General features: G+C 44.8%; 2 protein-coding genes across 7 annotated transcripts in view; one reads left to right on the top strand and one right to left on the bottom strand.

Moving 5' to 3' along the window:
- Positions 1–2,978: 2,978 nt before the first annotated feature.
- Positions 2,979–6,720, bottom strand: PDZD11 (PDZ domain containing 11). Of its 2 annotated transcripts, none has more exons than XM_062183180.1 (7): positions 6,618–6,720; positions 5,825–5,924; positions 5,288–5,371; positions 4,638–4,694; positions 4,250–4,348; positions 3,954–4,014; positions 2,979–3,505 (listed from the first exon to the last, which is right to left on the bottom strand). In XM_062183180.1, the coding sequence occupies exons 2-7, from the start codon at positions 5,909–5,911 to the stop codon at positions 3,471–3,473; spliced, it is 423 nt and encodes a 140-aa protein (XP_062039164.1). In that variant the 5' UTR covers positions 5,912–5,924; positions 6,618–6,720; the 3' UTR covers positions 2,979–3,470. The 2 variants fall into 2 exon arrangements, with proteins under 2 accessions (XP_062039164.1, XP_062039163.1); XM_062183179.1 differs by having other exon boundaries at positions 6,597–6,673.
- Positions 6,721–6,801: 81 nt separating this feature from the next.
- KIF4A (kinesin family member 4A) overlaps positions 6,802–15,147 on the top strand; it is a 131,270-nt gene continuing 122,924 nt past the window's right edge. For 2 of the 5 annotated variants that reach the window (XM_062183176.1, XM_062183174.1), the window contains exons 1-5: positions 6,802–6,889; positions 7,007–7,112; positions 7,220–7,360; positions 7,472–7,586; positions 13,842–14,032. In XM_062183176.1, the coding sequence (XP_062039160.1) occupies positions 7,241–7,360; positions 7,472–7,586; positions 13,842–14,032 (426 nt within the window). In that variant the 5' untranslated portion in view covers positions 6,802–6,889; positions 7,007–7,112; positions 7,220–7,240. The remainder of the gene's footprint in view (positions 6,890–7,006; positions 7,113–7,219; positions 7,361–7,471; positions 7,587–13,841; positions 14,033–15,147) is intronic. The other 3 variants (XM_062183178.1, XM_062183175.1, XM_062183177.1) reach the window with 3 other exon arrangements.

The following is a 15,147-nucleotide window of genomic DNA, read 5'->3' as shown; positions in this document are numbered from 1 at the left end:
ACCTTTCCCCATCTTTTCCCTGAACATTTGTTTTATGCAGATTCAGCTGCAGCTATTGGACACCGCGGTAAGGAGTACTTTTGAGGCCTAATTCCTTAGTATATTCATGATTCCACTATTGCAGCGGTTGTACAGGATATCGTTAAACAGGTGTTAGGTAATGTTTTATTTGAAAAGAGGATTATAAGGGAAGCGATAGGGGGCTAGCAAGACTAGCAGAGGGAAAGGACAAGTAATGTCAATTCTTTCAGGAAGACAAAATGGGTAGAAGATAAACAGGAAGAGGTGACAATATTGTCATCCTGTTGATAGGTAGCAAGACTGATCTGAACAAAAGATAGAACTACAACCTCCAGCATACCTCACGTTCCATCTCTACAGGGGAGGGTCCACTGTGATTTGTTCACTTGAGGAGGAGTTATGGGTGTCTGAGGCCAGAAAGGTCATGGGTTCAAGGCCTCTATGGTTCCTGATGCTAGGGAAGCATCATTATACCTCAGAAGTCCCTATCCACTAACTCTGGGTTACCACTATCTGGTCCCTTTCATCATTTCCCACTTGTCCAGACAAGTCTCTGCAGAAGATGAAGAAAAACCTCAGCCACCTTGATGATGTTTCTGGAGAGCAGTGCTGTAGCTTGTTACAACGTGAGAAATGTAATATTTATTTCTCTGTTTCTACTGCACTCTGTATCTTCCCATCGCTAGGTAGTCCCACAGTCATCTCAGCCTCTGAACTGCACCATTTTTTTCCATACACAAACACAGAGCTAGTCCAGCACATGGCTTTTGCCCTTCCTCTCAGGAGTCCTTGGCCTCCATTGAAGGTAAAGGGGAGTAGCCTTTCTTCCAGCTTTGCTGAGGTAGGAGTATACTAGCAGAGAAGGCAGGCTTCCTTTGCTGAGTTGATAACCGAGCCAATTTTTCTGAGCGGTACTTAAAACAAAATGGGACTGACTTTAACCCAAAGAAGCTCTCTGGCTTGCCTGTATGGGAAAGGGATCATTGAGATCAGAATGCTTTTTCTGTTCTCCTAGAAGCTGACCCTGGGAGTAGAGATTTAACTCCAATCACTTTACTCCATTACCCTTTTTTTTTTTTTGACAGGCAGAGTTAGACAGTAAGAGAGAGAGAGACAGAAAGGTCTTCCTTTTTCCGTTGGTTCACCCCCCCCCACTCCCCCAAAATGGCTGCTATGGCCAGCGCGCTGTGGCAGGCGCACTGCGCCTATCCGAAGCCAGGATCCAGGTGCTTCCTCCTGGTCTCCCATGTAGGTGCAGGGCCCAAGGACCTGGGCCATCCTCCACTGCACTCCCGGGCCACAGCAGAGAGCTGGACTGGAAGAGGAGCAACTGGGACAGAATCTGGTGCCCCAACCGGGACTAGAACCCCAGGGTGCCGTCGCTGCAGGTGGAGGATTAGCCAAGTGAGCCGCGGCGCTGGCCTCCATTACTTTAATACATACTTCAATGGTTGAAATCTAACTGGAGCCCTTCAAGAAGTCAGGGACCAAAAACCACTGTTCTGTTGATAGTTTAGCCTGTCTTTGTCCAATTTGATGGGTTTATTACATGTAGGCTTTCCATAGCTGTCCTTTCCTACCCCCAGGTTTAAACATTTGGCCAATTCTGATTTAGGAGTAAAATGGAACCTCTCAAAGTGTTGTTATCTTCTATTTTTTTTTCTTGACTGCATCTCACAGCTATTGGTGGAAACTTCTTGAAGCACCTGGGAATTCCACCTTATCTTCTCTGACAGTTAAAAGGATGCTATTCTACAACTGAACTACCTCAAAAGCCAATGCACCACATTCTCCACATTCTATCTACACTTTCATAATGCAATTGCCTCTTGCTGCTGCTGTGAACACAGAACCATTCAAAATTAAGAACCAGTTTAGGGCCAGAGAGGTTTTGCCTTAGGCCTTTGGCCACTGAAAAGGGCTTTTTACCGTTTCCCACACTTGTTAGATGAGTCTTTTAGATCCTGTTAACCATAGGGAGACGCAACTTGGCCAATACAGCTTTGTGGAAGTATCTAAGAGTGTTTTCAGGTGGCCGTTGGGGGGCAGCAGAGTGAACCAGAGAACAGATTTCCCAGGAGGCATAGAGACAGCAGAATTAATTCTACCTCCAGCACAGCTTACACAGGCACCTAAAAATGGCAGTCTCTGGTTGAGCTGAGGTGGGGTATACAGAAAGAGCCAACAGTTCCCCATACAGACACATTAATACTATTTAAAATGATGTTTCTTCTATTTGAAAACTTATTTTAAAATTCAGATTTCCAGGTTCTACCTCAGATCAATAGAATCATGTTCCAGAAGGGCCTGGAAAAAAACATTTAAGCTCCCAGAATTCTTTCAAGGCACATTTGGTCCTTTGATCATAGGAACACTTCCCCCATACCGCCCCAGGAAACTTTCAATTCTGAATGAGTGTTCTGAACACGCAGGTAGAGATGGCAGGGGTGTGACCCAGAGTCATGAACAATGGGTCTGTAACTGAAGATATAAGGACATGCTAGAAGGTTATTCAGGGCTTGGGTGAAGAAAAGGCGGAAGCCAGCAGGTCATACAACTCAGCTTATAAATTAGAAACTGAGAACCAATTTCTTATTGCTGCCTCTGAAAAGAAATACATCTAAGGCCCTCCTTTGGCTTACATTCCAGGTCAGACTCTGGGAAAGAAGAGAAATACATTCCTATCATCCTGTGCAGAGAAATGTCCAAAGCTCCAAGTGGAAGGAGCACTGTTTCTCCAGGACCCTCCATCCCATGCCCTAACTTGGTTACCCTGTGGCTAAGGTTCCTGGAGCTCCCTAATGTTCTGGCCAGACACAGATAGTTGTGAAGAGGTATAAGACTGCTGTTTTTTCCAGTGGCTCCTCTCTTCAGAAGAACTGTGTTTTTGGTTTTCTTTTTTTTTGCCTCAATACCATTTTATCCCCAATCAGTAATATTCAAAAGTCATACCAATATTTCTTCAACACTGTGTTTTACTTTTTTTTTCTGCAAGAACAGGAAGAGAAGGGGCCAGTGTCTCATGGGAGTCTCTCAAGTGTCTGAGACCTCTGGCAGTACAAGGACAGGATGAGATGGCCAGGCAAGCCAGATGGAAGGTCCCCAAGATTCTTTTCCTAATTTCTTTAATTAAAATGACAGGACCCGTGCAAGTCCTAGCACATGGTATCTAACAAAAAACTGTCAGTTGCCTTTGCTAGCTGGGTCCCCTACAGGCTAGGTTCTACCTAAACACCACCATCCTCTTCCCTTCAGGGAATGAAGTTCACCTAACAAACTAGGGAACTAAAAGTGTGGTACAGCTTGAGTGACATAGTTGGCTCACTGTCTGCCACGTCCCTACTGCACTATGCCAGGAAGGGGCTGAGCGAATGTCTCAGGTGGCTTCCTTTGGGCCTGGCCAGCTGATCCTGGCAGATTCCACATGGAGGGCTGTGGGATGCAACACTCTAGTGCACAGTCCTCTCTTTTTGGCGATGATAATCTGCAGGAAAAGAAGAAAGAAAAGGAGGAACACAGCAGGTTATTTTCAGGCCTGAGCTCCCAATTCCCCAGCCCCAACGTGCGGGGCCTCTAGTCATCAGTATTCCAAGAGTATAGGGTTCTGCCAGGTAATGAAACAAGAAGGGGCATGGCACTGGGCCTAGTGGTTAAGGCACTGTTCAAGATGTTCACATCCCATATTGCAGAGCTTGGGCTCAAGTTCCAGCTCCAGCTTCTGACTCCGGCTTCCTGCTAAGGCAAACCCTGGGAGGTAACGACGACGGCTCAAGTAATTGGGTTCCTCCTGCACCCACATGGGAGACCCGGGTTGAGTTCTGGGTTCCTGGCCTTGGCCCCCTGTGGGCATTTGGAGGGTGAGCCAGCACAGGAGTTCTGTCTTTCTACCTCTCTCTCAAACATACACACACACAAAAGAGGGTGGCACTTACTATAGGGAAAGAAGCGGACACGCATGCTGATTTCACGGGCTGTCTTCAGTATCTCCACAGCCTGGAAGACACACAACAGCAGCTTATACAAATGAAGACAATGACCCAGGAGAGATCCATAGCAGGGCAAAGGGACGTTCCACTCCAACCTTCTGGGCTATGAAGAGCTGCTTCCCTTGGGTCCATTTCCCCAAGAGAGAAGCTTGCTTATTAAGTTACAGACTAGGCTAATCCTGCCCAACCTGTCCTAGCTGGGATGACTTCTTGCATCAGCACAGCCCGCGTGCTGCGCTCACCTTGCTGTGCTCAATATCCTGGAAATCCACATCATTCACAGCCAGTACTTGGTCGCCTTCCTGAAGTCCTGCCCGATGCGCATCAGAGTCAGGAATCACCTGTTGGTAAAGAGAGAACACGTGTGATGGGGAGGGAGGTAACTTCTGAAGACTGTAAGGGAAGCTCAGTGCTATCCAACTGTAAGGTGCTATTACTTCTCTGACAAGTAGAGAGACAGATGGCTTGCCAACTAGAGAGTTTTAAGTGGAAACAGAGTGTCCTCATTATGCCCCTTCTATGGAGTCCACCAAAGCATCCTGCTGTCAGCCCTTGGGGCCTCAGGGATCTGCAAGCCGCTAAATTAACAACCGGAAATAGCCATCTCCACTGCCCACCAGGCACACGCACCTTGGAGATGAAGATACCTAGCTGTGAGGCCTTTCCTCCTCGGATGTTAAATCCCAACTGTAAGGCAAGAGCACAGAACAGACACTCAATACAGACCACAAACGCAAGAACTTCTAAGTAGCATTACTGTGGCAAGGGCTCAGCTTGTGTGTCCCTCAGAGGGCAGTCAGAAGTTGTAGAAGCGGGAGCTCCACTTCCCTGGTCACAAGAAGGAGAATTTCGGGGCTGGCACCATGGTGCAGTAGATTAATCCTCCACCTGTGGCGCCTGCATCCCATATGGGCACCAGTTCGAGGCCTGGCTGCCCCTCTTCCAATCCAGCTCTTTGCTGTGGCCTGGGAAAGCAGCAGATGGCCCAAATGCTTGGGCCCCTGCACCCACATGGGAGACCAGGAAGAAGCTCCTGGCTCCTGGCTTTGGACCTGCACAGCGCCGGCCATAGTGGCCATTTTGGGGGTGAACCAACGGAAGGAAGACCTTTCTGTCTCTCCCTCTCACTGTCTGTAACTCTACCTCTCAAATAAATAAATAAAATCTTTTTTTTTAAAGGAGAATTCCTTCAGCTTCCCAATCCATCCTTCCCAACCATGGCCACCTTCTGGCATGGACAGATCTCGCTTGGAATAAGAAAGGGGCTCCTATCAGCTCACCTGAGCTCCAGGAGGCTTCTTCAGTGTGACGATTCGGGGCAGAAACTGGGTCAGCTCATTGTTGTAGTCTGGGTGGTATACTCTCTGCAACACAGTAATGGCAACCCCAGAAAGCTTACTACCGGTCTTAGACTTCACACCTGCTTTCTTCTGGAATGCTAACGCATCACTCTGAAGTCGGGAAAAGGTACACACATAGCCAATTTGTCACTTGGACTGATAACCCTGGCCAAATGAGTAGATGGACAGAACGGGAACATACTAACAGCCCAGTAGCTCCCCACTTTTTCATCTGTTGACAGAAAGGGAACTAGGACTCACCGGTGTGAATGGACCTTGGCAGTAGGCTTCCATAACAAGTTCCCAATGGGCCTATTGGTCAAAATCCAGCTTCTGGGTCCTCTGGCTCTAAGGGCTAACATTCATTCTCTATTGAGCTTCATTTCAAACCCTACCATTCTACCTTTCCTGCATCACCTTGGGCTTGGGGGCAGGGAGGGAAGGATTCCCCTACTCAGAAACACAAACTGTTCCCACCTCATGAGGTGGAATCCACGCTGGGGGATTCTCATAGGCAGGCAGAAAAACCACTGGGTAGTCATCGTAAGGAATCCGGCTGTCCATCTCGGGCGAGGCCCTGGAGTGGAAGGGTGGATCAAAGCAGACAAAAGTTAAGTTCAAAATGGACAGCAGCCCAGGAAGTTTCAGAAAGCTGCTCTGACTCAAGGCAAGGCTGTCAGTGTACGGGCCCAGCCCACACCTAGGTGTTACGCTGGAGGACAGAAGGAAGAAAAGACAGAAGAAAATGATTTACTTTGCTAAGCAGGCTATGGATGTCAAGCAACCTGCTAGGTATTCTAGAGAGATGACCTAATTTCTCACAACAATCCTGTGAAATTGATGTTAACATCTTCATCTTAGAGAAAAAATAATTGGGGTTGCACCTAAAATATTTTTTCATTAAAATGTTTTATTACTAATAAAGAGAACGGATTTCACGTATTTCATAGGTACAATTCTAAGAAAATAACCATATTTCCCTTTCTCTCTTAATCCCCCTCCTTCCTTTTTTTTCCTGAATTTTTGCAAAAACGTTAATTTCGAAGTCCAAGGGAGCGAGGACTCCATCTTGCTCCAGGGTCTCGGGGGCCAAGCACAGCCCTACATTTCCTGGGTGCGATTAGTAAGGGTGGGATTCCCCAGGTCAACCCTTCCTCCACCACCAGCCACTTTATATATGTATATATTCCCGTCCCGCATCCTGTCTGACTCCCGCAGTCACGACAGCGTAAACGCCGAACCACCTTACCGGTGGGCCGGACTCACACACCTCGGGGCCGGCGCACCGCCACTGAAGTCTGGAAACCGGAAGCGGATGTTTGCCGGGGTCGAAAAGGGGCGGTACCGAGCTGCGACGTGCTTCCCTTCCCCTCCCACCGCGGCGCCTGGGTGCGCGCGCGGACGTGCTTGCTCCGCCCCCAGGCTGTGGGCGCTCCCATTGGCTGGCGCCTCAGGAATCGATTTGAAACTTGGCGGTTAAAGCTCCGTTTAGGAAAGGGCCACGGGAGACCGGGGAAGACCGGAAAAGGGACATTTAGTTTGGTGAGTTACGGGGGTACACCTTAGCTCGGAATCTGCCTGTTCCGGTAGCCTGGGGCACAGCTTTTTGTCGACGCCTCTGCTGGAGTTTTGTTTTGTTTTGTTTTTTCTTCATTTCAGACGCTGTCGGGCTGAGCAGCCGTCCATCGTAGCCAAGCCTAAAGAAGTGTGAACCTCCGGAGGTAGCGATCTCGCTGGGAGGGAAGGCTGCCACCGCTCCGGCTGAGTTCCGTAACCCTCCCCCACCCTCCGCCGGAACCGAGCAGTCGACCTCCTACCCCAGTCAGACCTACCAAAATTCATCAGCAAGCCCCCTCTTAATTCCCCCTGCAGAGACCGTGCCGAGGTAGGACCATGAAAGAAGAGGTGAAGGGAATTCCCGTACGAGTGGCCCTGCGATGTCGCCCTCTAGTCCCCAAGGAGATTAGCGAGGGCTGCCAGATGTGCCTTTCCTTCGTGCCCGGGGAGCCTCAGGTGCGTAACAGAGTCCACCGCCTATCTCTGAACAGCTGGGGCCGACTGGCAACGAGGGGCGTGGTCTAGCCTTTCTTTTTTTCCTTATGCCTTGTCCCTTGCCTTTCCTAGGTGGTGGTTGGTACCGATAAATCCTTTACCTACGATTTTGTGTTTGATCCTTCTACCGAACAGGAAGAGGTCTTCAATACAGCAGTGGCACCACTCATAAAAGGCATCTTTAAAGGTGAGGCTATTCAATTCGTCGAAAGTTTCTTGGGCATCTGCTGTGTGCCTGGCATTGTGTGCTTGGGTGCTGCAAATACAGGAGTGGATGAAGTGCCCACAGCCTCGTTTTATGCCGTATTTGCTTTCGGTGTTTGTGTTCATCTTTGACTTGTACACATTTCTGTTTGTCCTGGAGCCTCAGTAGATGACGACTCTTTGGCAGGTGCTAGTGGTGCACAGCGTGCCCACCTGCTGCAAGTTCAGGCCCCAGGATTACTTATTCAGAGATGTATAATGTAGCTTCCAGGCCCCGAAGGAATTAAAAGTCTGGGGAGTAGGAGTGGAGGCACATCAATACAAAAATAACCTGGAATACATAAGCAATTTTAAATTGTTCGCTCCTGACTTTAAGAAAATATATTTTAAAAGTTCAACATATGCAATGGAGCCTAGTCCTGCTGTAGAAGAAACCCTGATTGCATACAGAGTAGCATGACAAACAAAAGGACATTACCGACTCTGCTCAGGAGATTTGGGGTGAGCCTCCCAGCATAGGGAACCTTGGAGACAGCTTTTGAGTGATGAGTAGAATTCTTTTCAAATGGAGCAGGGGATTTCCTGAAGCCCCTGAATCCTATGGCCAGTTACTAATCTTTATTACAGAACCTAAGGCTTTCATGGTTTTGAAGACTATAGCAGGGTTCTAAAGAGGGTTCAGTGCCTGTGAGATGTCCAGTTGTTATTCTACTATAGAGGTTCTTCACAATTCAGAGCAGAGATTGGTTTCAAAGAAGTGGAACCATGGCATACTCGTGGCTTAAAGTTGTAAAGGGCATTTCGCGCATCATTAGTTTAACTTTCCCTCCAAAGAAAAATGCCTCCTAGCAATAACTTGTTTTGTGAACTTCCAGTGCTGTTTAAAATTTTGGCTTTGACAAAGCTCATTGACTCACAGGGTATATTTGGTTGCTAGTTGATATTTGATTTTCAGACAGCTCTAATTGTATTAGAAAGATCTTCATATTGAGATGAAATTTGCTTTCCAGTAATTTCTTCCCAGTGATGTTAGTTAGTTTATCCCTCAAGATAAACAGAAGATTTCTTCCTGGAGATAGCTATTCATGTGTTTTTTCCACCTCTTTAAAAATGATGCTGTGGCTCAGGGCATATTGAACACTTTGTTTCAAAATTTTAAACTAATAGAGCAGTATTCTCAAATTTATGGAAATAAATTTGCAGTAAGAACAGCACAAAGAGGTGAGATATTGATTTGATACTTTAGTATACCTGGAATACTTTAGTATTTCCTACAAAGAGGGACTTTCTCCTAAATTACCAAAATACGACCATCAAACTCTTGAAAGCTGCATTGCTACGTTACTACCATTTAATCCTCAAACCTCATTCAGGTTTCACCAGTTGTCCTGATAACACCCTTTATAGCGAAAGGACCTAGTTCAAGATCACATGTTGCATTTACCTGTGCTGTCTCAAAGAGGCATTCTAAAATGGTTCTTCAGTCTTTTTTTGACTTTGATGATCTCAATGCTTTGGAGGATTATAGGGCAGTTATTTTGTAAACTGTTTCTTAATTTTGGTTTGTGTGATGTTTGTTTATGATTAGGTTCAGGTTATAGATCTTTTGGCAGGACTATCATGGAAGTGATGCTGTGTTTTTCTCATTGAATCCTATCAGGCAGTTCCATGATTTTGATTTGCTCCATTATTGCTGATGTTCAATTTGATCTTTTGATTAAAGTGTTAGTCTGCCAGGCTTTTCCACTATAAAGTTAATCTTTTGTCTTTTTACACATTTGGAAGACGTTTCTATGGCTCTCTCTACTAATTACCTGCCCCCCCTTAGCTTTAGCCATTCCTGAAACAAGGTGCTTTTCAGATTCCTCATTGCTCATCTGTCTCAGAATGTACCTCCACAGCTTAGTAAGAGCGCTGTAATTCTGCTTCCGTCTTCTTACTTTTATTTTAACTGATACATAAAAGCTATACATATTTATAGGGATGCCACGTGATGTTTTCATGCATGTGTACATTGTGTAATGTCCAATCAAGGTCAACATCCTGTCTCAGACATTTAACCTTTCTTTATGGTGAAAACGTTCCAGTTAACTGTCATATTCTGAACTTAGGAAACCGTAAAAATTAAAACACAGGTTTGGTTTTTTTTTTTTAAAGAATTTATTTATTTATTTATTTTTTTGACAGGTAGAGTGGACAGTGAGAGAGAGAGACAGGGAGAAAGGTCTTCCTTTACCGTTGGTTCACCCTCCAATGGCCGCTGTGGCCGCCGGCCAGCGCACTGCGCTAATCCAAATCCAGGAGCCAGGTGCTTCCTCCTGGTCTCCCATGCGGGTACAGGGCCCAAGCACTTGGGCCATCCTCCACTGCCTTCCAGGGCCACAGCAGAGAGCTGGCCTGGAAGAGGGGCAACCGGGACAGAATCCGGCGCCCCGACCAGGACTAGAACCCTGTGTGCCGGCGCCGCAGGCGGAGGATTAGCCTATTGAGCCACGGCACCGGCCAAAACACAATCTTTAAAGGCAATCTAAGTATAAAGTGATTCTAGGATACGTGTGTTTGGTTAATGTTGCCCTTAATTGCAGAAGCAAAGTCAGTGTTTTGCATGGCTCAGTGGTACCCTCTTGTACTCCGAACTCCTGTTCCTATAGAGCCCTGAGTGGTTTATAGATTGTACTGAAACCTGGTTTCCCAAATTATGCTATCTATACATATCTGTGGCATTGTAGAAAATTATGGAATGTTACTTTCTCTCCCCACCATCTTGCTAGGTGATATCAACAGTTCATTACACTGAAACACAATTTAGCATATTAGTTTTACCAATAGTTTCTTTCAAAACTTCAAGGTTTTCATTTAAGTTAACACATTGTTTCAAAACTTAAAGATTTCTCCTTCAGATTGTAAAACTTATGGTAAATAGTAGATAATAGCTTTGACATAAATATGTTCATTTAACAGAGAAAATTTGCCTTCTGTTATTTTATTTTTTAAAGATTTATTTATTTATTTGAAAGACAGGGTGAAAGAGATGTCTTCCATCCACTGGTTCACTCCCTAAATGGCCACAATAGCCAGGGCTGGACCAGGCTGAAGCCAGGAACTTGGTACTCCATGTGGGTTATCTCATGTAGATGGCAGGAGCCTAAGTACCTGGGCCATCCCCATCACCTACTGCCGACCAGACACGTTAGCAGGGAGCTGGATTGGAAGCAGAGCCACTGGGAATTGAACCATATTGGATGCTAGCATCACAAGTGGAAGCCTAACTCGCTGTGCCACAATGCTGGCCCTGCCTTGTAGTCTAAATTTAGACCATATATGCCATTTCTAAAAAGGGACTAACTTCCCTAAGTTCATATTTTTTTAGCCTTGAAGTACGTTTGGATTTATGGTTGCTTCCTGGTGCACGCTTACTGTTTTAGTAACTACTATACTATAGTTAGTGAGTTATAACAATTGAAGGTAAGTGACAATAGCCCATCTATTGTCTAATTTGTTTTTAATCTTGTTTCAGTTATAGCTGGGCTTATCTACCTCTAATTTTAATCAAAGCTTAAAATTTATAGGATAATGAAAAACGCCCAAGTAACTAGTAATTTGGATTCTTTGACAAGAGCAAATATAGAAACTGATCTATAAACATTTTTGCAGAAGCTAAACTCAAACAGAAATATACTTTGTGGGTCTTTCTGCAAATAGTACTGATCACTTAAGACCACAACATGGGGCCGGCACTGTGGCGTAGCGGGTAAAGCTGCCGTCTGAAGTGCTGGCATCCCATATGGATGCTGGTTCGAGTTCCACCTGTTCCACTTCTGATCCAGCTCTCCGCTATGGCCTGGGAAAGCAGTGGAAGATGGTCCAAGTCCCTGGGCCCCTGCACCCACATGGGATACCCGGAGGAAGCTCCTGGCTCCTAGCTTCAGATTGGCGCAGCTCCTGCCGTTGCAGCCAATTTTAGGGAGTGAACCAGTGGATGGAAGACTTCTCTCCCTCTCTGCCTCTCCTCTTTCTGTGTAACTTTGGCTTTCAAATAAATAAATAAATCTTTAAAAATAAATAAATAAACAACAACAAAAAAGACTACAATGTAAGACATAGCTACTCTTCAGTAGGTCATTCTATTTAATAATTTAGAAAATACAAATGAGCCAAAGAAAAGGAAAATACACAAAAATTCACGTACATTCCTACTACTCAAAGGAAAATACACAAAAATTCACGTACATTCCTACTACTCAGAGATGAACATCAAAATGTTAATTATTGGTGTCCTTTTGATCTTTTCCTCTCTCTCTCTCTCTCTATATATATATACATTTAACGATAACTTTTTTTTTACGATTTAACATGTTTTAAAAGATTTATTTGTGTACTTGAAATGCAGAGTTAAATAAAGAGAATGAGAGACAGAGAAAGATCTTTACTCCCTAGATGGCTGCAACAGCCAGGGCTGGGCCAGACAGGAGCTAGGAGCTTCATCTGGGTCTCCCACGTGGGTACAGGGGCCTAAGTACTTGGACCATCCTCTGCTGCTTTCCCAATTGCATTAGCAGGGAGCTGGATGGGAAGTAGAGCAGCCAGGACAGGAACTGGCGTCCATATGGGATGCTGGTGTCATAGGTGGTAGCTTAACCTGCTATGCCACAATGCTGACCTCTGAGATTTTTACATTTTTATTTGAAAGGGAGAGACAGACAGACGAGACAAAGATTTTCTGTCCGCTGGTTCATTCTCCAGTTGTCCACAGCAGCCAGGGCTGTTTCAGGCTGCAGCCAGGGCTGTTTCAGGCTGCAGCCAGGAGAATGGAACTCGGTCCAGGTCTCCCCTGTGGGTGGCAGAGACCCAAACATTTGAGCTATTATCTGCCTCCCAGGTTGTGCATTAGCAGAGCCTGGACTGAAATGCAGACATCCATAATAGCATTTTTTAAAATATTCATTTTATTGATTTGAAAGATTTACAGAGAGAGGTAGAGACAGAGATCTTCCATCTGCTGATTCACTCTCCAAATGGCTGCACTGGCTGGAGCTGTGCTGATTGAAAGCCAGGAGCCAGGAATTTCTTCTAGGTCGCCTGTCGGAGAAGGAGCCCAGGGATTTGGACCATCCTCCACTGCTTTCCCAGGCACATTAGAAGGGAGCTGGATCAGAAGTGGAGCAGCTGGGATTCGAACCAGTGTCCATGTGGGGTGCTAACGCTACAGGCCAGGGCTTTAACCCACTGTACCACAGCGCCAATCTTAACTCCTGTGCTGAAAGTCCCCCCACCTAACAATTAACTTTTAACCTGCTCGTTTTCAATTAACTATATCATGAACATCTTTGAATGCTTGATTTTTCATCAGTCCCCTATAAAAGCAAATGACATGTATAACTTTGAATCATACTTACATGAAAATTTTGATAATGTGGTCCAGATGCATTCTGAGACTTCAGATAGGGAGTAGGTGCTTTCGTTTACTGTGAAAAACAATTGTTGCTTTTTTATATGAAGACTGTTGATCAAAGACATAAATGCCAGCATCTCTTCTGTTTATTGAACTTCTAAGACTTTTAATCCCCCTTAATTTAGAATTGCTCAAGGTTGGGAGAATTATAAAGATCTGAATGGCTTTTGACAGTAGTTTGGCCACCTTCATTCTCTCAGCCATATCTTTAAGTGTTTGACTCTGTAGCTTTTAAGGGCCATCAAGAGGGATTCACATTCTGGGATTACTCTTCCTTTGCTGATTTTGATTTAGTGAAAGTCATGATATCCACAGAACTTTTTATATGTGTCTGCTATCCCCCCTTTTATAAAGATTTATTTATTTGAGAGGTAGAATTACAGACAGAGAGAAGGAGAGACAGAAAGGTCTTCCATCCACTGGTTCACTCCCCAAATGGCCTCAGCAGTTGGAGCTGAGCTGATCTGAAGCCAGGAGCTTCTTCTGGGTCTTCCACCTGGGTGCAGGGACCCAAGCACTTGGGCCACCATCTATTGCTTTCCCAGGCCATAAACAGAGAGTTTGATCTGAAAAGGAGCAGTTGAGACACGAACCGGTGCCCATATGGAATGCCAATGCTGTAGGCGGAGGCTTAGCCTACTATGCCACAGTGCTGGCCCATGTCTGAGACTCTGTCTTCAGAAAGCACTGTCAATTTTGTTATAAGTAATTGCTGAAGGAAATGGAGTATACAGATTGGATGCAAATGTTTGAGCACCAGCATGCATGTGACTTGTATTTTGCCAGGATACAATGCAACTGTCCTGGCCTATGGGCAGACTGGTTCTGGAAAAACGTATTCGATGGGAGGTGCATATACTGCAGATCAAGAGAATGAGCCGACAGTTGGGGTCATTCCTAGGGTAATACAACTGCTCTTCAAAGAAATGGATAAAAAGAGTGACTTTGAATTTACTCTGAAAGTGTCTTACTTGGAGGTAAGTAATTTATCTGTAACTTTTCTGGATTCAAAATTATCTTTGGGTAGAAAAATAAATCCAAATCAGATTTTTCCTGGCACAACTCAACTGCGTAAATAGCATTTTTAGTAAATTGAATTTTAATAAATTGATAGAGAAAACTTACTGGCTCTGTTGGATCTGGCTCCCGCCCAATTCTTTCCTTGTTGTTGGAATAGTCTGTTTAATCTGATTGTTAGAGGAATTGGCATTGCCATACGAAAAGATGATACGAATTCTTTAATTCCTGTTTGGCCTCTGATTCCTTGTGAAGCCTGTAGGAAAAGTATTTGATTTCCTGTCTTTTGTTTTGCGGCTTAAGTGACCACGCTGCTGCTTCGTGAAGAATGATATACAAGTTGGGTAAAATACTGAGCTCCATAAGTGGTCATAGAATGCCTTTACTCAACAGATATTTCTTGACCATCCACTATGTGCCTGGCTCTGTTCTAGGCACTTGGGATATATCAGCAAACAAAACAGATAAAAATTCTTACCCTCTTGGGATTTTTGCATTCTAGTGTATGTTAGTATACAAGTTAGATGGTCCAATTATGTCTAACCTCAGCAAAACAGGCAAGTTTAGGGCACTTATTATATGGCTTCTGTGTAACTAGCTGATTGGTTCTGTAGCTTTGATGTCTATCTTTAAGGAGCAAAAATTAAGCTTACCTCATTGAAGCATGCAGTTATATATTATGTGCGAGTACTTCATCCTGAAGTTGAATTTCCCTATGTGAGCAGTTATAGGAGGTGCAGAGTTAGAAGGGAGTTAAGTATCATTGATATTAGTTTCCTTGAGTCTTGATTAGCCTAGTTGTGGCCAAAGTAATTGAATACAAAAACAATAGCAATAATAGCAACAAATATAGTGTTTACTATTTGTTTTAACACTGTTCAAAGCACTTGAAGTTCTGCTTGCTGTTTAAATATTAGCCGCTACTTCTCCCTTTTGTTTCTCAACTCCACCTCATAAACAAGGACCTGCTGTTCACATGTTAGCAAAATTGGTGACACTCATCAAAGAACTGAATTTGAACGCTTATGTAACTTTGTGTGTGTCTATTATTTCTAAAAGATTCTGTCTTAAGAGA

This window comes from Lepus europaeus, chromosome X (genome assembly GCF_033115175.1).
Source record: "Lepus europaeus isolate LE1 chromosome X, mLepTim1.pri, whole genome shotgun sequence".
NCBI lineage: Eukaryota > Metazoa > Chordata > Mammalia > Lagomorpha > Leporidae > Lepus > Lepus europaeus.
Note: the sequence above shows the minus strand (reverse complement) of the source record. Positions and strands in the feature narration are given on the sequence as shown.

What these genes read in the sequence shown, in the direction of transcription:
- PDZD11 (XM_062183180.1), bottom strand. Translation starts at nt 5,911, where the DNA reads ATGGACAGCCGGATTCCTTACGATGACTACCCAGTGGTTTTTCTGCCT. An exon ending in AGAAGCCTCCTGGAGCTCAG is followed by an intron (nt 4,695 to 5,287) that starts GTGAGCTGATAG and finishes CTTGCCTTACAG; the next exon opens with TTGGGATTTAACATCCGAGG. An exon ending in TAGGTATCTTCATCTCCAAG is followed by an intron (nt 4,349 to 4,637) that starts GTGCGTGTGCCT and finishes CTTTACCAACAG; the next exon opens with GTGATTCCTGACTCTGATGC.